Source organism: Malurus melanocephalus, unplaced genomic scaffold (assembly GCF_030028575.1).
Source record: "Malurus melanocephalus ecotype Western Australia unplaced genomic scaffold, MMel_1.1 scaffold_498, whole genome shotgun sequence".
Classification (NCBI taxonomy): Eukaryota; Metazoa; Chordata; class Aves; order Passeriformes; family Maluridae; genus Malurus; species Malurus melanocephalus.
Genome location: NW_026623730.1, coordinates 239,420 through 266,624, shown reverse-complemented (window position 1 = coordinate 266,624; position 27,205 = coordinate 239,420). Strand labels below are relative to the sequence as shown.

The 27,205-nt window shown below is 47.5% G+C and overlaps 2 protein-coding genes across 4 annotated transcripts in view; one reads left to right on the top strand and one right to left on the bottom strand.

Moving 5' to 3' along the window:
- Window positions 1–10,476, bottom strand: part of LHPP (phospholysine phosphohistidine inorganic pyrophosphate phosphatase) — a 58,193-nt gene extending 47,717 nt beyond the window's left edge. For all 3 annotated transcript variants that reach the window (XM_057381204.1, XM_057381205.1, XM_057381207.1), the window contains exons 1-2: window positions 10,332–10,476; window positions 190–377 (exon numbers count right to left, since the gene is read on the bottom strand). In XM_057381204.1, the coding sequence (XP_057237187.1) occupies window positions 190–377; window positions 10,332–10,453 (310 nt within the window). In that variant the 5' untranslated portion in view covers window positions 10,454–10,476. The remainder of the gene's footprint in view (window positions 1–189; window positions 378–10,331) is intronic.
- A 3,486-nt stretch (window positions 10,477–13,962) lies between these two features.
- Window positions 13,963–17,433, top strand: NKX1-2 (NK1 homeobox 2). The gene is made up of 2 exons (XM_057381208.1): window positions 13,963–14,301; window positions 15,209–17,433. The coding sequence occupies exons 1-2, from the start codon at window positions 14,070–14,072 to the stop codon at window positions 15,775–15,777; spliced, it is 801 nt and encodes a 266-aa protein (XP_057237191.1). The 5' UTR covers window positions 13,963–14,069; the 3' UTR covers window positions 15,778–17,433.
- The last annotated feature ends 9,772 nt before the right edge of the window (window positions 17,434–27,205 follow it).

Sequence of the window (27,205 nt, the reverse complement as noted above, 5' to 3'; positions counted from 1 at the left end):
TCTTTCTCTCTCTCTCACCCTCTTCTATCGCAAAATATCCAATAAAATTGTTCCTGATTATTTAAACATATATACATATATTTGCCCCTCGTTTTCTTTTGCACTCTGAGATTCTGCTAACGAACCCCTCACGACTCCCACTTGAGTTAAGCAGATTGTGACACTCCCCTGTCCCCAGTGCTGTCCCACCATTGTGCACCAGCAGATGTGGTCTCAGTCCTCTCTCCTTCAGCAGGCGGCAGGCGGCCGGAGCTGGCGCCGTCACCTCGGCCACYGACACATCAAAGCCCAGGGCACGCAGCTTCCCAACGAAATTCTCCCGGGTTTCTTGGGTCTCATTGGTGCAGAGATGCAGCTTCAGCCCAGAGGCTTTGATCCTGCAGGGGGAAAGAGGCAGAGGGGTTAGCCACGTGGGGAAAATTATGTCAGGGTGTCAGTTCTGCTAAAAAAGGAAAGGTATTTCAAACGAGGAGGAGCTGGATCCTTTTCTTTGAACAGATGCACCCAAAATCCTGATTGTTTTTTTTTTTTCTCCCAGTTCCTTATCTCAACTCATGAATCCTTGTGTTAATTATTGGGTTTTTTTCCTGTGGGTGCCTGGCATCTGGCCAGGGTTCAAACCACGACACTCTGGGCACTGCAGCTGCCAGTTTGTCCGAGCTTTATCAACGCTGGGGTGAATCCTGTTACATTTATCACRAAATCTCTCACAAAACACCTGTGCTGTTACTTGGTGGATGATCCTGAAAAATCTGGCACTTCAACAGGTTTGTTATTAAATGTTTTACAGGTAAATGGCTGCTCAGGGGTAGGAAACACAGCCACGAGTGTCCAGAGACAAGGACACGGCTTGGGGGGACAACACTCTGCAAAAGTTGTGCTGTTGCMCCATCCCTGGAAGTGCCCAAGKCCARGCTGGACAGGGCTKGGAGCACCCTGGGACAGTARAAAGTGTCCTTTCCRTGGYTGGGGTGGCACTGGATGGGATTTAAGGTCCYTCCCAACCCAAAACTGGGATTCTGTGAATCCCCTGCAAGTCCTCTGCCTCTGAGCAGCTTTGTTTCCTGACCCAAGCTGGTGACCTGCTGTCAATGTCCCCAAAAAGCCTTTTCCCCAAGGATGAGCTGTCAGCTATTTGGAGACCCAGTGTATTTCAAAGTGGCCACAGAAAATCAGAAGTACTGAAAATGTACCACAATTWAAAAAAAATAATAAACATTTGCTCCTGAAATATATGAAAATGCCTAATTTTGTCAGTTTCCATGTGAATTTCTGCATAATTATCTTTGAGGATCTGACCACATGCAGGTTCAGACACTTAGGTAGGTCTGGAATTAGGCTTATAAATTCTTATAAAAATACTCCAACTCTTCTTTGTATTAAAATGAAAAAGGAATTTTTTTATTAAGAAAATCCCTGCACTAATTCTCAAGACAACAGAACATGCAGGGTTCATTTCATAAGGAAAATGACCTCAACTGGTTGGTGCAAGCACCAAAWCCACCTTGAGATGATGCATCCCATGATGAACTTCCCATCAAAGGATTCTTGGAAATCTGGTCCTGACCCAGACAGCCCCTTCTGCTCGTTAAAACTGCAYGCCAGTGTCTTCCTTAATAATGCTGGTGATTCATTCCTTTCTTATTATTTGTCTTTCCTAATCATAGATATGTGAATTATCAATTACACTTAGTGGTTAATTGCCCTTCATAAAGATAGCTTTTCTCTTTTAAATTAGGCAGTTAATATATTGTAACTAATAGCATCCACTTGTACATTATAAATATATCTTCATTGATTGGAGCACTGAATGTGAGATTCACTCTCAAGTTAATGAAGCAATTGAGTGAAGAAGTGCAGGGTGCACCCAGGGAATAATTACTGTTAATGAATTATGATGTGACCTTCTCAGAACAATGAACAATTGGTGTGACAGTGGGATGACAATATTCCACATCTGTTATTCGAGACATGGTTTCTGCTGGAGTTAAAAAGCAAAGCAGCCTAATCTGGATACACAACAAACTTTAATAGAATGTGCCATGGTTAGAAGAAATTTATTCGAAATGCAGAACCTCTCTGCACAATCTTAGGGGGAAAACAATCCCATGATTCACAACTAGCTGGAAGCAGACGTTTGTTGAGTAAGAATTTACTTTTTCTCTTCCTAAAGTCAGCAAAATGAATCCAGGGACAGCACAAATCCCAGACCTGCACAGACAACCAGCACCCTCATGGTCAGCCTGGTGAAAGCACAGATTCACTCTCCCTGTACTGCAAACTTCATTTCTTCCTCAGCATTTTAGGTGAAAACCAGACTGAAGCTTCTGAAAGGACTGACCAAAGCAGAAGCAGTCTGGACACATCCCCGACACCAACCCCAACACCACCCCAACAAATGAACTCKGGAAATGCTCAGGATCAGTTCCACAAAGAGTTAGGCCAAGCTGGACAAAAAATGGGAGTCTTTTGGTAACACATGAAAAGGACTTTCAAAAAGACCCTGTAACACTAAACGAAAGAAAAATCAACAAAACTCTAGAGAAGATTTATTTCTACAAAAATATCTTTCCAATGAACAGCCACCTTCTTCTTCCCAATTAGCATCTCTAAATTAAAGAGCCCCTGTTAACTCTGCCAAATCCTTGCAGAATAGAACAGCCACACTCCCCTGTACATTCAGGATTTCACACACACTGGGATGGGTGAGTCCATCCCTGGATGCTCAGCACAGGATGGGAGCAGAGCCTGCAGGCCAGCAAACAACCATAAATTCAGAGTTTCAATAATCAGGGAGAGCTTTCACCAACAGCTCTGCTCCAATCCTGTTTACAGCAAAACTCCCCTTCACTTTCCCTGCTCAGGCAGGTTTTGCACTAAAAGAGATGGCTTAAAGTTCTCTGTCTGATAGGTGAGATGCTTTGCCCAGTGAGTCTGCAAAGGACAATCTGCAGCCTCTGCATTGACCCTCTGCTCACACTCCCAGCAAAGCAATTYCCACTGCTGGCAAGCGTGGGGATGTCAGGAGAAGAATAAAGAACAAGATTTGTAATGTGATGTCCTGTAAGATAAAGAGCAAGGGATTAGAGAGCTGAAAGCACAGAGGAATGAGGCACCAGGAGATGAAACACACGACTGATGGAGATGGAGATCTGCCTTGTTACAGATTGATCAGCAGCTCCATCACACAGGCACACCCAGGAACCCCAGATACTCAGGCCTTCAGCTGCCTCGCACAAACTGTGGCTGTGATAAAGATCCCACCCAGCTCCAAAAGTGCTGGAATTGATCCTGATGAGAGCAGGCAGTGCTGTTCTCCATCCTGCAGGGACACAGCGTGGCCCAGGCTGATGGGGACATCCCCAGGATGCCTCTCCCTCCTGTTTGGGACCAACAGCAGGATCAGCATCACACAAATCCCTCTGTTTCCAACATCACTGTCACATCCCTCCTAAAGCCATGAGCAGGAACGGGGGAGCTTCACCTGCGTGAGGGAGAGCAGCTTCTAACCCTCCAGAGTGTCACAAATGCCAAACTCCAAATGCCAAACTTTTGCTAAAGTGGCAAAAAACTTGTCAGAGCTCTGTCTGAAGGGGCTGGCAGAGCAGATGAAGGCTCAGTGTCCCCTCCAGCTGTGTCACACAGCTCTGGTGCCAGCCCCTGCTCTGCCAGGGACCTGCCACAGCACTCAGCACTGAAGGAAAACGTCCCAAAAAGAAACTTCCAAACCCCAAATTAAAAGTGGACAGAGGAGGATTGAGCTATCACACCAGCCTTACCAGAGGAGGGATTTAAACCCAGCCCAGACCCAAACAACCACTTGGTCACTCATAKAACCCCCAAATCTTGACCCAGGGCACCCACCCGGCTCCAAGCACACCATGAGCATCCACCCAGGGGAGAGGGGGATGTGAGGGGTTTAATTTCAGCTGTCCCCAGTGCTTGTGCAGCTCTTTGAACTGACCTTTACCTCGTTCTGCTGGAGCAGGACACGGGGCTGAGTGACAATGTCCCACAATGCAATTACCATGCGTCAGATGAGCCGGTCCCTTACAAATCACCTCGAACTTTACACATCTGCTGCCTGTCAGCATCTGCCAGGCTCACTCACCCGAAAATAATGAAAAAAACTCTCATTATTGTTCCATAACAGGTAAAGTGTTAGGACAATTATTGGACATCCTCGCTGACCTTGTGCAGACTCAGCCAAGTGCCCTTGCCAACCTTTACGGGCAGCTTTTGGGCACATAAAACACAAAAGCTGTTCTTTCACATGATGTAAAGGTTGTGACACCAGTAGGAAAAGCAATGGGCCCAGAATCCAGGCTGGGAACCATCACAACTTCAATTCACATTATCCTGCATGTGGCTGAAGCAACTAAGGAAAAGATGTAAGGCTAAATTTCAGATTTCCCACCTTTTCCCATTTTTTTGCAGTGAAGGTTTTCCCTAGGAGAGGAGCAGGGAGAAATTCCTGCCCACAGCCAGAGATCCAGATGGGGCAGAAAGCAAAACCCTGGAAAAGGCAACAAGMCTGAGCTTGGAGACTGTCCAACACCAGCTTCAAAGGAAATGTGCTACGTGAGATTTCCAGAATTGGCTTTTTATCCTGCTTTTGGTTTTTCAGAGTGCTTTGGGGATTGTTTTAATTCAGAAGAAAGCACGTTAAGCACTTCTGCTATTCGGCTCTTATGCACCAGTGGACAAACACCAATGTGCTTCAGTGTAAACCTGTCAGAATTCTGATATTTTGTCTGAAACACAGCACCTGCAATTAATCCAAAAAGCAAAAGCAGGCCTTGTGCAGCAATGCTGTCCTCCCAGGGCTAATGTCAGTGCCCTCTGCAAGGACCAGRGCTGCTGCTCCAGGTAAAACATCTCCTGATCTTGCAGGTTTTTCCTGGCAGAACCTCCCTGGGAGCATCACACGCACCTGAGGATGAAAAAAGAGTTTTATGGCTGAGAGCCATAACCCCTCCTGGGGTCCAGCTGTGGAAATGCTGGTGGGGGGAGAGCACGTTTGCTCTGCTTAAAAAGTGTATTTGTGGCAACAACGTGCTCTATTTTCTCTGGAAATCTCTATTCTTGCCATTGCAGTGGCTATTTCAGCTTCTGAAATAACAGCAGGCAAAGTCATTATTCCAAAAGCCTGAAGGAGGCCACAAGTGCCTTTTTTTCCTCACACAGCACAAGCCTCTCCTAACTCCATGGAAACACTGAATTTCCTGGTGTTTTTTAACTCATTGAGTGCAATGCAATCAGGGGACTGTGGACAGAACTCCAGGATGCTCCTCCTCTATCCCAGTGCYCAAAACATTCAGTTTTTCTGATTTCTGCCATCACAGCACGTCCAAACCGCTCAACTCTTGCTGTCACATCTCTGATGCCATTTTTGTCCCTTGCCCTGCTGATGTTTCCCTCCACTGATTCCTGTCTGAGTGCAGCCMGGCTCATTAAAGCCCTGCTGATCCAACTTTCTGCTCCAGGCTGCCCTGACCAATCCTTTCACGTGGCATTTTGTGGCCCCAGTCCCTCCTGCATTCCCGTGTCTCAAACTCATCTCCACATCTGCCATCTCCCGAGCACAATTTCCTCTCCAGACCCATAKGGCTCACCTCTCTCTAAATATAGAATGGGATAATTTGGAGGCAATCCAAGGAGGGATTGAAGAAGGGATTAAAAAACAGGAGGGCATTACCTTTGCAGATGAATAAAAGCAGATTGATAGCACACATGAAGGAGGCACAAGAAGAGGCCAATGTTACTTGAGGGTGGGCAAGGGTAAAAGTTATTAAATACTCTGGAAACACCACTTGGAGAAAGTATTTGACAGCAAAAACTGAATTAAAAAATCACAAAATTGTAGCTCAGAGCAAACTTTAAAAACCCATCAATGCCTTTATTGGAGTGTTTTTATAATTCAGAATTGTCCAGAGGTATAAAGACACCCTGGAAGCTGCACMTCAAAACAAACACAAAGTCCAGGCTGTCCTGAATCCTCTACAAAGGCCATGGAATACAGCTGGAAACCAGAATTACTGCACAAATTATCCAACACCATAAATCACAGTCCTCCTCCCTGAACAGCAGGGAAGACACAGATTTGTAGGCAGCAATATGCCACAACAGTGAAATCCAGAATCCACTATTTAACAAAAATAACACGTGCTTTTGAAGGGAATCTGCAGAAAAGAAGCACAAAGCAGATAATAAGAGAAATCTCTCTGGTCCATTAAGTTCAGTAACAAGATGCATTTAAGGCTGCAGATTACCAAATCAGCTTAATCTATTACACCAAAAATACTTTAACCACACTGCAARTGGTTAARTAAGTAAACTCTGGTAGAGCTTAARTAGCTGGTAAATCTCCACTTTAGGAGCTGTCAAGGAAAAAATCAGATCTTTGGGGATTCAGTTAGTATGAACRGGTCTGGAATATATTTATTTGYTTTAGGAAAAAYATYTTCATGGACAATATAGTGAATGATACTCCATCAGCTTTCATTCTGTGCAGACAGGGGGGTCTCTGCCATGGCAGGGGGCTGAAACTACATGATCTGTAAGGTTGTTTCCAACCCAAATTATTCTATGAAGTTGCTAATTACTCCATTAAAAATTCTCTCAAAACCAAGTTACCTTTGTCAGGGTTGAATTCTCACTTTGTACACAAACAGCACCTGTTTGTAAGGAAGAAATTCCATTTCTGAGACCCTAAAGGTTAATGATGTATAAATCCCAAAAATGCAAGCACTTACTCATGCAATTTGTGCAGACAGCCCATGAGCAGCCACAACTTGAGGGACACAGATCATGTTAAAGGAATAATGAACACTGCTGGTTAGGAAAACAATTATGGGCTAGGAATATCCACTGCTCTCAGAAAACTGAGAGAACAGCTCATGTTACTGGAGTGAAGCTGAGACAGCTCTGAACCCACTGAGCATCAATTCTGGGATCCCTTTCCAGCTCTGCCAGGGAACAGCTACACAAGACATTAGGTGGATATTAGAAAAAAGTTCTTTACAGAAAGTGTGATAAAGCACTGGAATTGGCTGCCCAGGGAGGGGGTGCAGTCACCATCCCTGGATGAGTAAAACAAAGATTGGATGTGGTGCTTGGTGCTGGGATTTAGTTGAGGTGTTGAGCATGGGTTGGACTCGAGGATCTTGAAGGTCTCTCCAACCCTGGTGATTCTGGGATTCTGTGACTTTTTGTGCCTCTGCTGCTTTGGGAGGGCAGTGACACCCACCCTTCTCTGGATGAAAGYGCAGAGAGAATCAAGTACAGAGACAAATGAACAGATATTAACACAGGASTCTGCAGAGTTTATCTGAAGTCTCTTTCCAGGAGGAACAGCTCCTTTTCCATCCCATGTCCCAAAGACACAGCAAACCTTGGAACACTGAACATCTGCACAGCCTGTGCTGAGCCACATTATCTGCTGTGACAACAAAGCTCCCCTGCTCCTGGTGGCACTCACACTTCCAAAAGGCTCTTTGTGAGCTCCCAGCTCACCCGAACCCCCACACCCTGAATTGTTTTACAGTCCCGGTTCCGCTTGTTCCCCTCACAATGTTCTCCTTGTTCCCCTCTCCAGGTATTGCACTTTAACAGGACTGTCCAGCTGCTCCCCAGATTTCCGCTGCCCCTTTCAAGRGCTCTGCAAAAAGCTGTGCTAACAGATGCACTATCCCAGCCCAACAACAGGATGTTGTAAAAGTCCAACTACTGTGTGCTTTTCATATGGATATGCTAATGGGAACACTATCAGCACACAGCTGTAAATGCAAATGCCAAAGCACAGGCTGAGCATCTTTTATGGATGTTTAACCACCTTCTGCCTTGTAAGGGACCAGCTCCCTGCTATTTGGAAGATAAAAAAGCGACTGGCTCACCTCGTGTCAATGCTGTGTAAATCGATTAAGACAATAACAGCACAGCACAGAGGCTCTGTTAGGGCCGGTTCCAGGAGAAGCCTTTAAGTCACCGATGGCCTTTCTTGTCCCTGGGCTTTCTGATCTGCTCCAAAGCATCTGCCAGGGAATGCACACGCTGGGGGGAGATGGGTGGGGTTTATGGAGCTTTCTTTGAAACAATGACAAAGACATGCCACGGTAAATTAAACTATCAGGAAATGTTATGGGTTGTAAGTTTCATAGGAATAAATTATCTTATTGAGCGACTCTTGGATTTTTTAGCCATCCTCTGGTCTAAAATCTCCACCTAAAGGTAATAACAGTCCCTAAGAAATTCAGAGAAATTCCTGGCTCCTGGGTCAAACCAGAGGTGCCAATACCCTTTGGCACATGGGTGCCTGGCTGCCACGGTCTGGATGAGTAACAAGGTTGTTGTTCWCTTTATCCTATGAGTACAGGATGAGCTCTGCTCTGCTCAACAAATATTCCTGTGGTCCAACCTCTCAGCCTCCAACCCAGCAACCCCCTCTCAGTGCACATTGAATCCTCTGATTCAGTGTACTTCAGGTACATGAGAATAAATAAATAAATACAGCATTTCCAACTGTAACACTCAGCGTTTCATTGACGCCTTGCTCAGGAGAGTCTCTACAGCCCTGGGAAGTTGCTGAATGTCACCTTGCTCAGGGTGTTCCAGTGTCCATCAGCTTCTCTGGCCATGTTTCTGCTCCATCTGACCACCCTGTTAGCTAAAATCAAACAAACCAGGGGCAAGCATYGCTCTGCAGCCACCACAAACAGAAACCAGGGCAAACTCTGCTGCAGAAATGACATTGCTCCTCTCTCAAAGACCAACTCCAGTACCTGCATAGCAGAATTTGGCTGAAAACAAGAGAAATAATGGAGCAAATGTAGTTTTAAGAGGTCGGAATGGCCTCAGTCACATGAAACCAATGACAAATTAGTGTGTTGATTTAGGATTTTTACTGGAGTGTGCTGTATGTTGTCACACTGTTAATTGCTGTAATAGAGAAGAAGATGTAGCAATACAGTCTGAAAGGAACAGGTCAGCTGTCATGTTTTAAGAACCCTTATCTTCATTATGAGTTATCAAAATGGTATTTAAGGTTTCTGTTGGACATGCACACACACTAAAAGATGTTAGCTCCTTCAGCAGAGGGCCACATCAATTTGAAAGAGTTGTGAAGCTCCTTCCTACCTGCAATTCTGACTCTTTAATTGATTTTTTTTAAAAAGTGAATTAATTAAAAAAGAGCTCTTTTAAGCTTTGATGCATCTGCTTGGAACCATGCAGCTGTACTGTGACGCAGACACAAATATTAATGAGCAACTGGCAACAGCATAATGAGTCAATGAAGATTTTAAATGGTGTRAGCCAGAACAATTACTAACCTAATAGGCAGATAAATAAGGCTACTTGACTTTACCCAAGGAAAGTGATTTTCCTTCACCACTTACATTGAATGACCTGAATAAAGTGGTTTGGTGAGGGTTTTTTTTTCCCTTTCTGGCACTTTTCCATCATGCTGTCCCAATTCCCACAGCTATGACCACTGTTTCTCCCCTGCTCACCAAATCCTGGCCTAAAAAGATCAGCTTTCCCTGCACAGAGCCAAAAGGCTCTTCCAGAAATGCACAGTCACACGATCAATCTTTAAACAAAGTTTAAAGACACGATCTGTCTTCAAACAAAGTTGTCCCTGTGGTCACTGCTCTCCCCTGGCCCCATCCCGCTCCTCTGGTCAAGCAAGGCCAATGCAGACACTCTGCCAAGCCAAGCTAATTAATTAAAGTTAGTTAAGTTAAAGTTACCTAGTTAGTGTTACCTGGATAGTATCACAGCTAAAAGTGAAGGAGTTCCCYACCTGTGAGCACTGGGAGTGACTCACCGTGGGGACACTTTGGTTTTGGGTCATTTCCAAGCTGGGTAATCATTAACCCCAGCACTGAAATTCCCCATTTCTGCTGGGCTGCGAGTTCCCTGCAAGMAGCCCCAGATAATTTGACAGCAAAGTCAATCAATTGGCAGAAACACCGTGCCCGTGGGTAATATTTAAAATATGATTACCAGGGGACAGTGCCAGATCTCTGCCAGCTCTGCTGTGMCAGCAGCGAACACAGAACCACGCGGGATGCGCTGCTGCACCGCCCCACGCTCCTCTCCCCATCAGCCCAAGGTCTGCGGGCTCCCCTCGCTCAAATCATCCTAAAAAGCACCGAGCCGGCCCTAAAAGCTCCCGTTTCCTGTCCGGGAATGGAGTGAAACCACCGGGGGCTGCAATCAAGCCCCCTTTCAGCGGTGCCACCGMCGCCCTGCGGTGCAGCCCCAAGCGCACGCTGTGCTTTGGGACCCCCGGCCCCGCCGCCCCATTCCCCACCCATTCACCCACCAACCTGCGCAGGGCCTCGGCCGAGCCCGCGATGGGGACACCGCCGTCGGCTCCGCCGTCGTAGAGAACCCCGCTGACATCGAGAAGCAGCCCCCGAACGGTGCGGGCCCAGCCCCAGCCCGCCATGGCCGCACCGCCCCGCCCCGCGCCCGGCGCTGCCGGGAAATGCAGTCCGGGGATGAAACACGGGGAAATGCTGTCCCGGGAAATGCAGTCTGGGGATGAAACACCGGGAAATGCAGTCCCGGGAAATGCAGTCCGGGATGAAACACCGGGAAATGCAGTCCGGGATGCAATACTGGGAAATGCAGTCCGGGGAAATGCAGTCCGGGATGCAACACCGGGAAATGCAACACCGGGAAATGCAGTCCGGGATGCAACACCGGGAAATGCAGTCCGGGATGAAACACCGGGAAATGCGGTCCGGGATGAAACACCGGGAAATGCAGTCCGGGGATGAAACACCGGGAAATGCAACACCGGGAAATGCAGTCCGGGGATGAAACACCGGGAAATGCAGTCCCGGGATGAAACACCGGGAAATGCAACACCGGGAAATGCAACACGGGGAAATGCAGTCCGGGAAATGCAGTCCGGGGATGAAACACCGGGAAATGCAGTCCCGGGAAATGCAGTCCCGGGAAATGCAGTCCGGGGATGCAATACCGGGAAATGCAGTCCGGGAAATGCAGTCCGGGGATGAAACACCGGGAAATGCAACACCGGGAAATGCAGTCCGGGATGAAACACCGGGAAATGCAGTCTGGGATGCAATACTGGGAAATGCAACACCGGGAAATGCAGTCTGGGATGCAATACTGGGAAATGCAACACCGGGAAATGCAGTCCGGGGATGAAACACCGAGAAATGCAGTCCGGGGATGCGGTCCCGGGATGCGGGAAATGCAGTCCGGGGATGCAACACCGGGAAATGCAGTCCGGGATGCAACACCGGGAAATGCAGTCCCGGGAAATGCAGTCCGGGGATGCAACACCGGGAAATGCAGTCCGGGGGTGCAACACCGGGAATGCAACACCGGGAAATGCAGTCCAGGGATGCAACACCGGGAAATGCAGTCCCGGGAAATGCAGTCCGGGGATGCAACACCGGGAAATGCAACACGGGGAAATGCAGTCTGGGAAATGCAACACCGGGAAATGCAGTCCGGGAATGCAACACCGGGAAATGCAGTCCAGGGATGCAACACCGGGAAATGCAGTCCAGGAATGCAACACTGGAAAATGCAGTCCGGGAATGCAACACCGGGAAATGCGGTACTGGAGATGCGGTCCCTGGAAATGCGGTCCCGGGGATGCTGTCCCGGCTCCGCTCGGCCTCCGAGAGCCGCTCCGCTGCGGGGGAACGGGGAACGGGGAAAAACACCGAGAAGCTGYGCCTGCCCCATCCCTGGAAGCRCTCAAGGCCAACCTGSTCTGGTGGKKGMMWYCCMRSCCMWKGSMRKKSMKKGSMWYCCMAKYCMWKRSMRKKGGGRAAATTTAGATGATCTTTAACATCCCTCCCTACCCAAACAGTTGGATGATTCACATGACAACCAAGRAAAAGAACCCCACTGAATCATCATATAAAGAATTCTACAATCACAGATAAGATTTTATCAACTGTGTTCCAGCTTTACAGAGAGCATTGTTTTCTCCCAAATATCTTCTCCCTGCTAATGCCATCAATAGCATGCCTTGACTCTCAGAATATATAAGGAGCTGTGGTGGAATTATAGTCCATTTTGTTTTAAGGAAAGCAGAGGAGTCTTGGCAGCATTGATTTGCATCAGCGCTTCTGGAASAGCCTCTGGCTTCTCCCTAAAGATAATATCTAAACTGTGAAATTCATTAAATAGACCCAGAAATGGATCAGGTTATTTAAAACAACATTACTAATGGCACAATATCTCAGCTGTCTACAGCGATAGTGAACATTGTCTTGGATAGTGTTATCAGCCCAGGACACCCGCTATGAATATTGATCCACAGCTTGTTACAGCCATCACTTGCCGTCAGGACAGGTCAGGGTTGAAACCCACCTAGCATCAAAGCAATTTAGAGACAGCACTTGGGCTGAATTTTAATGCCTAAGCTGGGAAATGGACCAAGTGGAGAATGCTGGAACTAATCCATGAGTGTGTGCCTTTCCACACGCACGTGTGTTCGGATGTTGTGTGCATACACATGTTTGAAACTGATGATGTTTGAAGATGTCTTGTAGTTCACAGATTAATCTCAATGCTGCAATTCACTTCCTCATCTCCTGCTGACCTATCAACTCAAACAGAGCTTTGTAGTCCCACAGATTTTTTTCCCAGTTCACAACCTCATGCATCCCCAAAAACAAGTTTTAGCCACCTGTAGCTTCTGTGTATGAACTCCCTGGGCCACAAYCTCCTTCTCCTCTATGTTTTTGTGATGTTCYACCCCAGAGGACGRTGCCAAATGGGCTCTTGGACACTGWCAGTCACCATRTAATTAACAGTAACWGTTACTTTTAATCACATCATCATCTTCTTGCTCTTCACTTATCTTAAAACCTATGCCAAGAATTATTTGTGAGCCCAATTCTGCCGAGGCTGAGATAGCTGTGAGGAGGAGGAGGGCTGTGCTCTGCATCTTTCCTCAGGAACAGAAGAGCTGGAGTAGCAGAATCCTATTAAGGATTGCCTTTCACTGGCTGAGGGATGCCTTTCCCTTATCTGTCTGACAACTTGTGGCACCAACAAATGTTGAAATGCTAAAAAGAGGGAAAAGCATCCCCCTGAACAGACAGAGGTGTGCAGAAATACACTGCTGACATGTTTTCAATAAGCAGGGCTGGCTGCAAGTGCTCATGGGGCTGGTGTGGAGTGGAGAGCCGGGCTGGCTGTCACCTACCCTGTCCCAGTTACAGAWATGAACAGAAAACAAAGTGTTTCCCCTGAGACAAGGAGGTTTAGGGGAAAGGAACAGATCCAGCACAGGCAGGCCTCAGTTTCCCTGCTTGCTGACTGGGAACAGCGTGAACACCACAGGTGAGTTGCAGGAGCTTGGCCCAGAGTCTGAACCACACTGATCCCAAGCTGCTCCCAAACGAAAAGCTGCTGATTTATCCTTGAGGACCAGGCAATATCTTCACATCTTGAACAGCTCTTGGAGCTTGGGTCCTGCCCAGCACAGCAGAGGGATGCAGGAGCCGKCCCTCCTCCCTGGGTCACTCTGAACACGGGGCTCACCCCGCTGGACCCGCATTGACCAGGGGAGCTGCAGGTGGCTCAGCGGAGGGTGAGGGGACAGGTGCAGCCGGTGGCTCTCCGGGCCCCGGGGCACTCCAGCTGCCGTCGGGCTGCCCTGTGCAGCCGCATCCCTGCTCTGGAGGAGGGCCCGGCTCGGGTGTCCGGGGCTCCCCCAGCCCACCTCTCTGCGCGTTCCCCTGCCCAACCGGGAGCAGGTAACGGGAAAGCCCCGTCACCGGGAGGTTGGGATGGAGGGAGGCGCCCGCTGCGCCCCCGCGGAGCCAGCGCGGCGGGGAGGGGGCGCGGGGGCGGCGTGCCAATGGCTGCGCTGCCCCCTCCTCTGCCCCCACCCCGCCGCCGGCCCCTCCGCCTCCCCGGCCGACCCTCCTCCCCGCCGCTCACTCCGCGCCGCCAGCTCCGAGCGTGCGGCTCGGGAGCGGCCCGGCTCCGCGCCCGGCGCTGCGCTCCGCCGGCTCCGCGCTGGGAGCCAGCAGGTCTCCGGCAAGCGCGGAGGGTGGGGTGGGATGCCGGAATGCCCGGACCGCGGGGCCAAGGCGGCCCCCATCCATCATAAAATCTCCTTCTCCATCTTAGACATCCTGGATCCCCAGAAATTCAGCAGAAGACGCGAACCGGCCGCGGGGAGCTGGGGCAGCGCCCCCCGCTCCAACGAGCGGGAGAAAAGTTTGGGAAGAGTTGAAGTAGGAAAGGACGCTGCTGCTCCCGGCAGCGGGAGGAATAAACTAGAGGCACATGGTAGGAACGCGCTCGCGTTTCTCCGGCCGGCGCTGGCGGGGCGCGCAGGTGGAGGAGCCGGCAGGAGGGGACCCCCGACCCCGCACCCGGCGGGACGCGCTCCCCGCGCGGGGTCCCAAAGGAGMGWGGGAATGGGGTTGGAACTAGATTTKSAGYCTTGATGGTGTAAAGGGAAAGTTGTCGATATCCATGTGCCCTGTCCGGCTCCCGCAGCATCCTCTGCTGCCCGAGGAGGAGGGCGCACACCGGAGCGCCGCCGTCCCATCCCGGCGCCGGACGGGCCGCGGCGCTTACCGAGGCACCGCACGGGGTTTTTTTCCCCCCGCAAGGGCGGCCCCCGGGCTCTCCTTTCCCCGGTCGGCTGCCCCGGCCCGCGGGACGGCCGGCTGGGTAATTGCTCAGCCCGTCCCCATCGGAGGATGCCTTAGCTCCCGGTGATCGATATCCTATTACCGACTCCCGCCTATCTCCTGCCCGCAGCTTGCAGGTGCCCACTTCAAACCTCCTTCCCCCGGCCTGATCCTAATATTGTTCGATTAAAACTTACCTTTAATAGATGACATCTATCGATCTGGCCCTCGCAAATCTGAAACTCCATTAGCGCAGGGATGGGGAGCGGGGGGAGGGGATTTATTTCGCTTCAGAAGGGGACTTTAATAACTTCTTTTTTAATTGGTAAGAAATCCATATCGACGGCTCCCCCCTCCTCGCCGCGGATGCGGTGGCACGGCGGGGGACGCRGGGGGGCTCTCGCACGACGGGCGGAATTTTTCTCCCCTTTATTTTATTTTAAATGATTGCTCTCATGTCGGGGGGAGGGAGGGATGTCGGAGCAGAAGCGCGGGGYTCGGAGCGGGACAGGGAGGAGGGAGCGCTATCTCCTGACGAGCCCCGCGGTCTCACCTAGATGCGCACGCCCCCGCGGAGAGCGGCACCGAGGACGCGGGGCAGGAGCGCGACGAGGAGGAGCCGAGCGGGGACGGGACCGGCACCGGGAGCCCGGCCGGGCAGGAGGAGCCGGGCTCGCCGCGGAACGCCCGGCGGCGGAGGGCAGAGCCGGGCTGCGGGAAACCGCGCCGGGCGCGCACCGCCTTCACCTACGAGCAGCTGGTGGCCCTGGAGAACAAGTTCCGAGCCACGCGGTACCTGTCGGTCTGCGAGCGCCTCAGCCTGGCGCTGTCCCTCAGCCTCACTGAAACGCAGGTGAAGATCTGGTTCCAGAACCGCCGCACCAAGTGGAAGAAGCAGCACCCGGGCGCCGACGGGGCGGCCCCCGCAGCATCCCCCGCGGCGGCGGCGGGCGGCGGCAGCCCCAGCCCCCCGGGCCCCGCCGCTCTGCCCTTCCAGACTTTCCCTTCGTACGCCGCCGCCAACGTGCTGGTGCCGCCGGCCGCCCCGTTCCCGCTGGGCGCCGGCCCCTTCGCTCCCTTCCTGGGCCCCGCGTACCTCGGCCCCTTCTACGCCCCGCACCTYTGAGGCKGCRGGGCCGGGGCAGCCCCCGGGAGCCAGGAGCGCACCTCAGCCCTTCTGAGCCAGCGGGGAACACCGTCATCGCTTCTGCTGCTTGCATGGCGATTTGAAGTGTAAGAAAGTTGATTTTTTCCTAGGCGTCACGGCAGCATGCTTAACTTTGACACAGAGAAAAAAGCCCCACTGTATCCACCGGATTTTATTAGCACGTTTGAGATGTAATTATAGGTGTTGGAGATGGGAAAAGTAACCCTCTTTACACATGCCTGACATTAATTCCCTGCCGATTCTTCTCCAAGTTCATTGTTAAGATGCTCCTCGTTGCTGTTCGGCTTGCCAGCACATGTCTGAACCCTCGAGGGCTCGGGAGCTGTGGCACTCGTTAGCACCGCTGCGATCTTGATGCTGATGAGGGTGCAGGCGGCCGTGTCGAATCCCAGGGATGCTCGCCAGTRAAGACATCCACAGGCTCTGACTGTGCTCATGGGACTCTACTAAGCCCTGTTTGACCCACGTTTCATTATCGTTTCTGAAAACTGCCAGTCACGYTCTTGGCACCCTACCTGGAGGAGAGTTTTTGCTTGGGAAGGGGTAGGAAAATGCAGCTCTGTGTCATCAGGAGATGAGAAGGAAATCTGCCTGGTCAGTGGGAAAGTGTTCACCTGCTGCTCGTGTCCACAGCCTCTCTGCCTTTCGCTGCAGCTCCTTCCCAGGGACTTCACAGRTTTTGGATGAGAAGACTAAAAGATCATTCTTTTTGCAGAGAGCAGTTGTTCTTGTAATAACACRGCATTAGTGCCAAATGAGGCAGAAAAGAAAACATAAATCAGAGAAAATGATTACATTACTCATTTCTTTAAAAATGGAGCATTTGTGGTAGAAAGTAAGTAAAACACAGAATTTCCAGCATGCTGAGACCTATTTTCCATAACAGAGAAGCACATGCTATTTCTGGTTTTGCTTTTTGAAGCATTCGTTAGAAGGAAAATCACATTTCATATTCATCGCTACAAGCACCGGAATGAAAAGGAATTTTAGCTGGGGGCTTATCTGTCTCTGAACGGACAGGAAGTAATTGCTTTAAAAAAAATCTGTCTCATGCGGTTTTACAAATTATTACAACACAGTATTTCAGACTGTATCCTCTCCATCTCTGACAGTGCTTTAAGTACACATTGGCTCTCCAACCAAAAAACTGAGCTCGTAAATCCTATCTAGCTCTTGTGTTGGTCTAAATAAAAAGGGKTTTTAAATTATTCGCTGTTTAATTGTTTTTAATTGTTCTTGGCTGAAGCAGTGTCTACTTTGTGGATTCATCGCCCACCTGGTGTGGATTTTGACTGTGTCCTGTGTTGCAGTCAGTGACTGTGGGTGATACCTCATCTCCTYCGGGCTGGCTGTGAGGAGGTGATTGATGGGACAGCCCTCTCTTGCAAAAATCACCCTCCTGACTTSCAGCTTAGCAGGGATCAAGGGTGTGAGAGCCACAATCCTAAACCTGGGCCAGCTGAAATGACCTGAGGTTGTCTTTCCACCCCAAGAGGAGGTACCCAGCGTCTTCTCAGTGATTTGCAGAGCTATTAACAGAACACAAAGTTCACCTCAGGTCACAGTGCCATAATGACRCTGGGGAAGTCATAACTGCTGTATGAATGTGTTTACTTGCAGATTAATTAAAGTAGCTTTTAAACCCTAGTTTCAGTAGGAGTTTCTAAAGACGGGGTCATTTCAGCTGCTCGGGGTTCTTCCCAAGCTGCCTCCCTTTCTGGCCAGGCAATCAGCAGTCCCAAGTGCCTGAGCCATCGGGTCCCAGCACTGCTGACAAACTSTGTGTCCACTTCTGGCCACTCGTGRGCAGYTRAGAGCTCAAACCCTGCAGGGAGGGAGAGGCAGTCCCGCAGGCTGGTTTAGTCTATTTTCTCTGTCTCAGCTTAGGGCTAACTAAACCTAAATCCTTGTGATTATTCATGGCCTCCTACTTGTGATTATCTTTGTCTGTGCCAAAAACAGATCTTGATATCAGCTGGTTGTCACTCTAAGAGGTTCCCAGAGCATKATATGGTTGGTTACCCACAGTGCAYTCAGATCCCTGGTAAAAGGCAGGCTTGTGCCCTGGTATGGTCACACAGTTACTTCTTTTCCTTAAGAAGTGTAAATAGTAGCAAAACCCCAGGGAATGTTACAAATCAAAATAAACAAATCGCACCAATTGTATCTTCCTTACTGCTCATAAACCTTTCAAGGTTCTGCTTTGCCAGCAATTTTGCCATTGCCAAAACTGTATTACCTTCACAGAAAATTTTGATTCTTATGCAAGAAGCTCCAATCTTTTTCTTTTCTATCACTCTATTTAGTCACTTAGCCCAGAGTCCCCAAAATATTTTACGGGTAATTCCAGAGAAGATGRCAGTTGTGGTCCCCACTTTGCACGACTTTGGCATTGGAAAGGGGTGCACATCAATGGGAATGCAAATTTTGCAGCTCTGCTCCCAGACCACCAAAGCTTTCCTGGCTAAATGCTTCCAAACCCGTTGGATAGACCCTTCCCTTCCTGGCTAAATGCTTCCAAACCCTTTGGACAGTCCCTTCCCTTCCTGGCTAAATGCTTCCAAACACTTTGGACAGACCCTTCTCTCCCTGCTTTGTCGAGACCGGGCTGCTTGAGTGGGTGATTCTCGTTAGGGATGTGGTGACTGGGCACCTATTCCAGCTGAGATTCCAAGCAGTCCTGGGAACAGCACTCTCGTGGGTCCCAGATGAGGCCATTTGCACTGGTAACACTTCTGGAAATGCCCCACTGAGTATCCATTATCTCTAACAATTCTGAATAAAGATTTGTGCAATATTCTYGGGCATAGACAGAAATTGACTTTACTCGCAGCTGAATATAGATGTTAAAGGTATTCACAAGTAAGTCCTATGTGCAAAAAGCAAAAAAATGCATCGATATTAAATTAAAAGAGCTTTGAATTCAAACAATCCAGAGAGAGCAGGAAAGTTAGGAGCCTCCCTCATTCCTGGGTAACYTGATCTCATGGGTGGCATCTCTGCCCATGGCAAGGAGTTGGAATTTGGTGATCTTTAAAACCCATTCCAACCCAAACAATTCTGTGATTCAGCACCTGACAGTGTCTGCAGTGAGCAGGAAGCAGCAGCTGGGTGTCAAACTGCCCAAACTACTGCCAACTTCTGGGTCCAAGAGCCACAAAATCACTTGGGAAACCGACTTTATTTAAACTGAAAATGAAACAAGTACACGGAGGCACACTGTGACATCGCAGCTGGGGAAATGTTAGACATGTCAGTTTAACCACTTTCAGATCTATACTTAAGAAAAAATATCCACAACAACTCAAGCAGTTGGGTTTGTAGAACTGTAAGAATGCAATAAAAAATTAAATACATCCAAGGAATGAAAGATAAAATATATTTATTGACATGACAGTGACCAAGCATTTTTCTTGAYGAAAATGAATGTGATTGTTGTGCAATACATGACTGGAAAATWAAACTAAAGTTTAATTTCTATTTCCTTCCTAGCAATCTCTCTCTTATTCTCTCTTTCATTATTATTAGTACATCTGTAGTAAGTCATGTGCCACCTACACACAGGTCCATGAGCTGAGGACTGAGTCTCCTGGTTTCCACCTGTGGATTTTTCCTCACTGAAGTCAAGTAGGACTGTGGAGAGCGATCCAGGGATGACTCAAGACAAAGAGCAGAGAGAGCTCAGCTTTCTACTCCCCCTGCTTTTGGCAGAACATTTCCTGCAAAAGTGACACGATCCCTGATTTTTGTGGTCACTGTGGAGCCTGTGAGTCTCACCTCCTGAGGGCAGCAGAGGTTGAGGTGCGTGGCAGTGTCCCCTGGCAGGTGTCCTCTTGGCCATCCAGCTCCAGACCGTGTTCAGAAAAGCACTGAAAGCCAAGGCACCCACGTGTTTCTCCAGGGCCCCATGAAATATAACAAGTGATCTATTAAATGCCTCATCAGCCCACAAGTGGTCAGGTGACTCACGARTGAATGAGAAATGTGGCTGTGGTCCCAAATACCTCTTAGAGAATGAGATCAAAGTCTGATTTCCAGCAGCTTTACAGCTCACAGGCAGACAAGATGTCTAGCAAAATATTTGGTGGGAGAGATCCTGCTGAGGAAAAATTGATAATAATGTTCTTGCATCACTCGGTGTGACGCACAGATTTTGTTTCCCAGTATAGCCATCTATCAGCTGAAATCACCTTGCTCAAATCTTTACAGCACTTTGTTGTCATGGAAAACTCATGTCGTGGGCCCCWTTTCTGGTAGTGCCCTCAGTAAAAGTTTCTGGGAAGATAATGATGCATTCAACTAATTTATGAGCTGCTTGTTACAGGTTTGCTTTATCCTCACAGCTGGCATCTTTACCATRTTGTCCACAGGAGCTGTTCTGTGGTGGCTGTGACTCATGTAGCCTGTAGCAACAATACCATTGCTTTCTGCTGTAGCACAAATATTAAACTGCATTTCTCTTAGATTTTCCCCTTCAAACACTGAAGAGTTCCCAAGCCAGCTTCTTTCTTAAGTTGATAATTTCCTTTTCTGTGCTCTGTGTAATGCCACAGGAAAAAAAATGTATTTAAAAATGTGGCATTCTATGGGACTTAAGCACTCTATAACACTGCAGAGGGATTTTTGCAGTACACAAAATTTGTGCTTTTCCATTGAGCAGGCTCTGACAGACTGAGAACACATTCAATGATACCAGATCTATGTACAAGATCAATATGAATAAAAGATTTTACTCCTTTCTACACATGTTGATTTTTCATAGGTGCTTTGATCATAAACAACTACTATCTTTTAAAGAAAGAAGCCTTAAACATTCATTAAAAACAACGACAAAAAGGAGAGAATATATGACATTACATAAACTTTGCAAAATGGGATCCTTAAAAGATGTCAGGTTCTGTATCTGTGGGTCTTTAGGAACCSAACACAACAAACTGAGAGTCAGGTGAGTTGAAACCTTGTCCTTTCTGGTGAGGTCAGTTCTGTGATGATGTCCCAACATCCAGTACTTCCCGTGGTGTTTGTGGGAGCCCCTGGACTGACAGCTTTCCTTATCATCCAGTGCCTTCCATGGAATTACTCTGCAATTTATAAGTATTGGGGAATTCAAGAAGGGCTGCATTTCACTGAAATTGCTCCAGAAGAGCATTAGTTTGAAGAATCACAGGATAAATCCTAGAACAGTTTGGGTGGAAAAGGACCTTAAAGAACATGTACTTCCAACCCCCATCAAGGAACTCTGATACACAAGCTGTAGAGAGCAAAGAATGGATTCATTGTTTACTCATTTATTTGTCCATTCTAAGGAACAGCCACATAGTTTAAGAGCAGATCATTTCTGTCAAGATCTTTCTGCTTTCTTAAGATTCCTTCCTTTTGGCAAAATGCTTCCCATATGTCCATATCTTAAGGTGTGTGATTTTTGAGAACAACCATGATGAAAGAAATTGTCTTGAAACAATGGATTGAAAGCAATTCTTTTGTCCTAAGATGTAGCAAGAAAAATTTCTGAATTATATAATTATATAATATTCGAGAAAAATCTATGGCTAATTTAAAGTGCTGGCTGGGGAAGTGCAGGAAGTGACAGCACATCATCCTGGGGTAATGACAAGTGGCATGTGATGCAATAGGTGACCTTGCTGATCTTTCACCTYGGTGGTGCCAAGTTAAAGGCTGACCTGGTGCAGGCATTATGTAACTTGTCCAATGCCTGGCCACAGCAGCCCTGAGCAGCTGAGTGCTCACCATTTAGCAAGGTTAGCAATCCTGGTGGCAGCAATGTCAAACTCTGCACCAGCAGGGCCAGTGGGGATGTRTCACGCTGGAATTTTGAGTTTTCCAGCTCCTGAGATAAAGCATATCCAGATGTTCAGTGCTCAATCCTGAGATTAACCAAATTGACAAGGTATTTATTCTTATTACCCAGTTAGATATATTTATGTTCATTTTCTGTCTGCTCTCAGAGCTGCCATCTGGGTSAGATTTTGAAAGTCAGGAGAGCACRTAATAGAGTTTTACAGAAATCACTGTCCTGATAAAATACAAGAAYRGGGACTGGAAGTTAGGAATCACYGGGTCCTCTGGATCCAAATCAAAATAYATTTGTTCAAGGAAGAAGCAAGGTCATATACAAGGCACTTGAAAGCCTGAAATCTAAGTCTCACTCCAATTTTGTTTGGATTTTATTTAGACATTTCTGAATTTTATGCTAGAAAATGCCACTTATAAAGCTCTTTTAATCTGTCTTGGGAAAACCAAAGAAAATGTTGTTTTTCCCAAGCTCTGTCCTATTTGTGTCTTCTTGGTAGTATGAGGAATGTGATACTCAGTAGAAATGTGKGTAGAAAAGCTCTTTCATTTAATTAACTACAACTTTAAGAAATAAAAGACCTTGTAAATTACATTCAGGTTTCACACAGAAATAAAATGTCTCACCTCATTTGTGGGAGGCTCTGGATATAGGTATTGCTGAGCTGCAAAGAAAAATAACAGTGTAAATTCAAACATGGAGAACAAAGCCTGAGAGAAGACAGCAATTTAAACTACTTTGATWGTAAATTCACTTATCCATGCTGTCATCTAACAGAGTATCATGGAAATCTTTGTAAAAAAAGGCAACATACAAATCAGGGAGGATAAGTATTAACTGTAGCTCGAGGTTCATATTGCAAAAGAGAATATCAGCTCAAAGGGTTGATTGTGGKGCTGTAAGCTGGAGCTCATCCAATAAAACAGCATTATTTTGAGGGGGCTGTGTTATGCTTTGCCAAACTATCTGGAAAGATATGAGCTAAAAGAGAAATCTCTAAGTGGACTTGAGAGGCAGATCTGCTTTGCATGCATTACAATTTGTTGCTGTATTGTTCTGACACWCTGCACTGTGAAATATTCTGGCTGTGCTGCAAGAAAGACTAAGGTTTCTTGTCCTGCAAGRAATGTCTTAATGTAGAATTCCACTGTCAGTAAATAACCAGTGTGACACCATCATAGGCCATAGAAAGTAATTATTCTATATAAGGGACTATGAAAAATGTGCATGAATTCAGCCCCAGCAATTCCCTTGCTCCTGTCCCTGGTCACAGAGAGCAGCGCTCATTGCTGCTTGTCCTCTGCCCCTCATGAGGAAGCTGCATGCTGCTATGAGATCTCCCCTCAGCCTCTTCTTCTCCAGACTGAACAAACCAAGTGACCTCAGCTGTCACTTGTATGGCTTCCCCTCCAGACCCCTCACCATCTTCATAGCTTCCTTTGGTCACTTGCCAATACCTTTATCCCCTTCATCATCACACTGGGACTGAAGGCTGATTTCCCCAGGACAATGTTAACTCCAAGGTTTGCTTTCAGATCTGCCTTTGGCTCAGAAAAGTGCYTRYTTTTCATTTTTGSTGAGTGGCAGCAGAGTTYCAACAGGAGGGGAAAGGCTGAAGACCATTCTGGAGGCTTTGCAGGGTRGGAAGAGAGGTGGGACTGTCCTTGTGCCAGCTCTGTAGATGTGTGCTGGTTTTAGGTAATGATGAACTTGSCCCTTGAGCCTCCTGACTTGGGTGAACTCCACATCCAGCCTGTGGACTGGGTGAGGAACTGGTCCATGCCACTGAAGAATTGAACTCTGGTGCCATGGGGCAGAACACCAGCTCTTGAGGAACTCTGGACATTTTTGCAGCGTTCCTYAGTGTTAAATTCCAGTCAGGGTCCTGCAATCCTGCCACGGTATCAGTGCTTGAGCAGCTCCCATGGGCAGCATGTGCATCCCTGGCASACACTGAGCTTGTGCAGCCAAACCAACAATTCCCTTGTATTTTCTCTACCTCTAAATAACCACARTAAGTGGGATGCAATTCCTCAGTCTCTTCACATGCCTAATTCCCAACGACTTCAATGAGCATTTCTGCCACAGACAGAGCTGTGGAATTACTCCTAACAACTGGCATGACTTAACTTGTTCCTTCTCATAGCTTTATGGTTTACTTACATGTCAAATTGTATCTTCTGGATTAGCAGAATGAATATAATAACCCCCTTTCTTCAAGTAGGTCAGAGTTTTCCTCTGTTCTGCAGGGCAAATTACTGTAAAATGTGAATGTTTCAGGGATTCTCTTTTCCATATTTTGGTTGCTGTCTTATGGAGTCTTTTAGGTATCTACAGGTAACTAAACAGTACACATTAAGCTTCCACTTTCCCTTCTTCATTCACATGAAATACTACATCTAGCTGAGAGCAATTCCTTCAAGATCTACTGTAATAGCTGCTACTGTGCACAATATGGTTTAAAATTCCATCTTGCTGRTATTTAAGGAAGAAAAGTGGATATTTCCTGTGTCTTGATAATAAGCACCAAAAACAAAGGAAAAAAGAAAGTGAGCCACGACAGGAATACACTGATCCTATATAAAACTGATCAGGCTTATATTAAACAGAGTTTTGAAGGTACTTTCTCTCAGATCTTGCTTAACTAGATTCCAATCTGAGAGTTATTTCATATTTGTAATTTTTAAACCTGAGAAACAGTCCRTATCACCTTTAAAAATAGATTTACATATAGTATCTGTGCATTTCAGATTGTGTCTGTATTTCTTCTTCTTCCAGACCTTATGGAATCCAAAAGCAAGCAAGCCCTTTCTTGCTTTAGGGTTGCTTGTTTGTTTATTTGCTTGGATTTGAATCTCTGCCTTCCAGACAGGAATCTGCTCTTTTCCTGGATGTCTGGCTTCTGAAATTGCCTCTTGGGGCAGTTTGCCTCCAGCTCCRTAAGGCAGAGCTGAACCCAAGATTCAGCACTTCAATTGATCTTGGTTGCCATTAGTTTTCATTCTTTACATTTTCAGATGTGGATTTCCCTCATATTATAGGGGMTACTTAATCCTTTGGACAAGATTTGTCCGTTCTACATTTTTCTGCTTCCTCTGAAAAGCATGAGACTGGACGAAATAAAATCAATTTGGAGGTAAGCTTAAGAATAAGAGCATTTGAAGGTAGGTAAAAGGCCACTCTTAAGTAGAGTCTATGAAAGATGAAAGGGATGTAGCTCCCAGCACATTATTTTTGTGGCTAAACATGTAGAAGGTATGATTAGCACGGCTTGAGCTAACAGGTAAGTGATCTGCCATGCTAATGGAATGCCAAAGTAAAAAACAATCCAACCTTAAACCTACATTTCTTACCTGGGAAAATGCCATTGATCTCATGGATTGCAAATCCTGGACTGTGACCTATAAGGCTATATAAGAAATGTGAGTATGCATCAACAGAAATTATGTGATTTTTTCCTCACACCAGAGATTGTGGTTTGGGTTAGAAGGGACATTAAAGACCATCCAGTGCCACCCCTGTGGCCATGTGAAGGGACAACGTATAGTATGCAAAGCAGAGTTCATTTCTTGTTCTCAACCTTAAAATTTTAGGCTTTTCACAAAAAAAAATTAGTAATTTTAATTAGAAACAATGGGGTTTCAATAGCTCCCAGATAATAACTGCCTCTGGACTTAAGAAACTGGGCACAATACAAYTGTGTATTCATTCAGCAGTCATGACTCTGAAATGTATTTTGCAATTCAGCACCTAAGGCACAGCCTTTTGGTGCTTTATGAACTCATCTTTGGCAGCAGATATAGGGCACTATTTGCTGGCAGAATTGGGCTAGTAGGAGACACAAACATATTAGCAAATTGAGCCTAACTCTTTGTGTGTTTACAAAAAGCACCACATCATCTGTTCCCCTCCCAGCCCTCTCTGCATGAGGCTCACTGCACATTGGGAAAATTTTCTCTGAGGGCGTTGTTCTCCAAAGGCACAGGCAGTGCTGCTCCCTGACACCCAAGATTTGAGCAAATTGGTGAGAAGATATGACAAGATTCAGGAATATTTTCAAATGTCTTGCTTTAGTGAGGGGAAGATATGCAAATCCTCTGTTTGTCAACTAGGATATCATGTTTTCTTTGTGGAAGAAATAAATTCTTTTCCAGCATTGATAAATTTGTCAGGGCAATTTCTGGACAAAGAGCAAAAGGTACCCAGAAGTCATCATGACAGCTGAGACTGTGAGGATTTTTGGTTTGGTATTTTTTGGTTTGGTATTTTTTGGTTTGGTATTTTTCCCTTCCTAGTGAGGTGGGTATGATTAAAAGTGAAATATTATTTGTTTTCCTCTATATTCTGCTCTTGTGAGGTTCTGCCTGGAGTAATGGAGTAAGCCCAGAGGAGGCCACAGTGATGATTACAAGCATGGAACGCCTCTCCTATGAGGAAAGGCTGAAAAAATTGGAATTGTTCAGCCTGAAGAAGAGAAGGCTTTGGAGAGACCTTGGAGCCCCTTCCAGCAACTAAAGGGGCATCAAGAGAGCTGGAGAGGGACTTAGGAAAAGGGCATGGAGGGACAGGACACAGGGAATGGCTTCCCACTGCCAGAGAGCAGGGTCAGGCAGGATATTGGGAAGGATTTGTTCCCTCTGAGGGTGGTGGGGCCCTGGCACAGGGTGCCCAGAGAAGATGTGGCTGCCCCAAACCTGGAAGTGTCCAAGGTCAGGTTGGACGGGGTTTGGAGCAGCCTGGAATAGTGGAAGGTGTCCCTGCCATGGCAGGGGTGGGACTGGATTGGATTTAAGGTCCATTGCAACCCAAACCATTCTTTGATTCTTCTGGATAAAACCAGCACGTACTSATGAAATACACCACAGTTCACCACAGATCTTCTGGTTACGAAAYGCTCACCGAAGGTAATTTAACCCCRGGAAAGGTCAGKGCTGCACTGGCTCGTTCCAGCCTGTCCCTGCTCACCTGCTGGTCCCGGCTCAGAGCTCCTGCTCAGAGCACACCGGGTGTCCTGGACCTCACTCCCCACATTCCTCCCTCCCTGCTCAGGTAGCAGAGCGCGAAGTTCGGGGTTCCATCACTGCCCTTCCATGTGAAGGGCAGGGCACGGGTTCACTGGATGGACCGGGAGGACATTGGTGCGTAAAGGCAAAAACACCTGGCACAGGAGCTCTGTGAGGATCYCCTCAGCAAACATAGTGAATCCCTGACTGTTATTTAAAATTATTTTATGTTAGCCACATATGAAAAGAATGGTAAAAAGCTCATGCACAGCTTCTGTGAAAAGTCAGGGTTGGGCACAGACTGAGCACTTGTCATCACATCCCAGCTGCAGCCGCCGGCGGAGTAACCACTACCAACACCACGCACTTCCCATTCCCAGGAATGTGTTCCCAGTCCCTCTTCGTTTTTCATCAGTGCTCGCCCTTTTCTACATTGACTTTCCCGAGGGCACAAGCGCGGCTGAGCGGGGACAGCGGCGGGAGCGCGCTCGGGCGGAGCCGGGGGGGCTCATCCCGCCGGGGTGTGTGGGTGCTTCAGTGACCGCAAAGATTATTCCCAAGGCTAATTCTT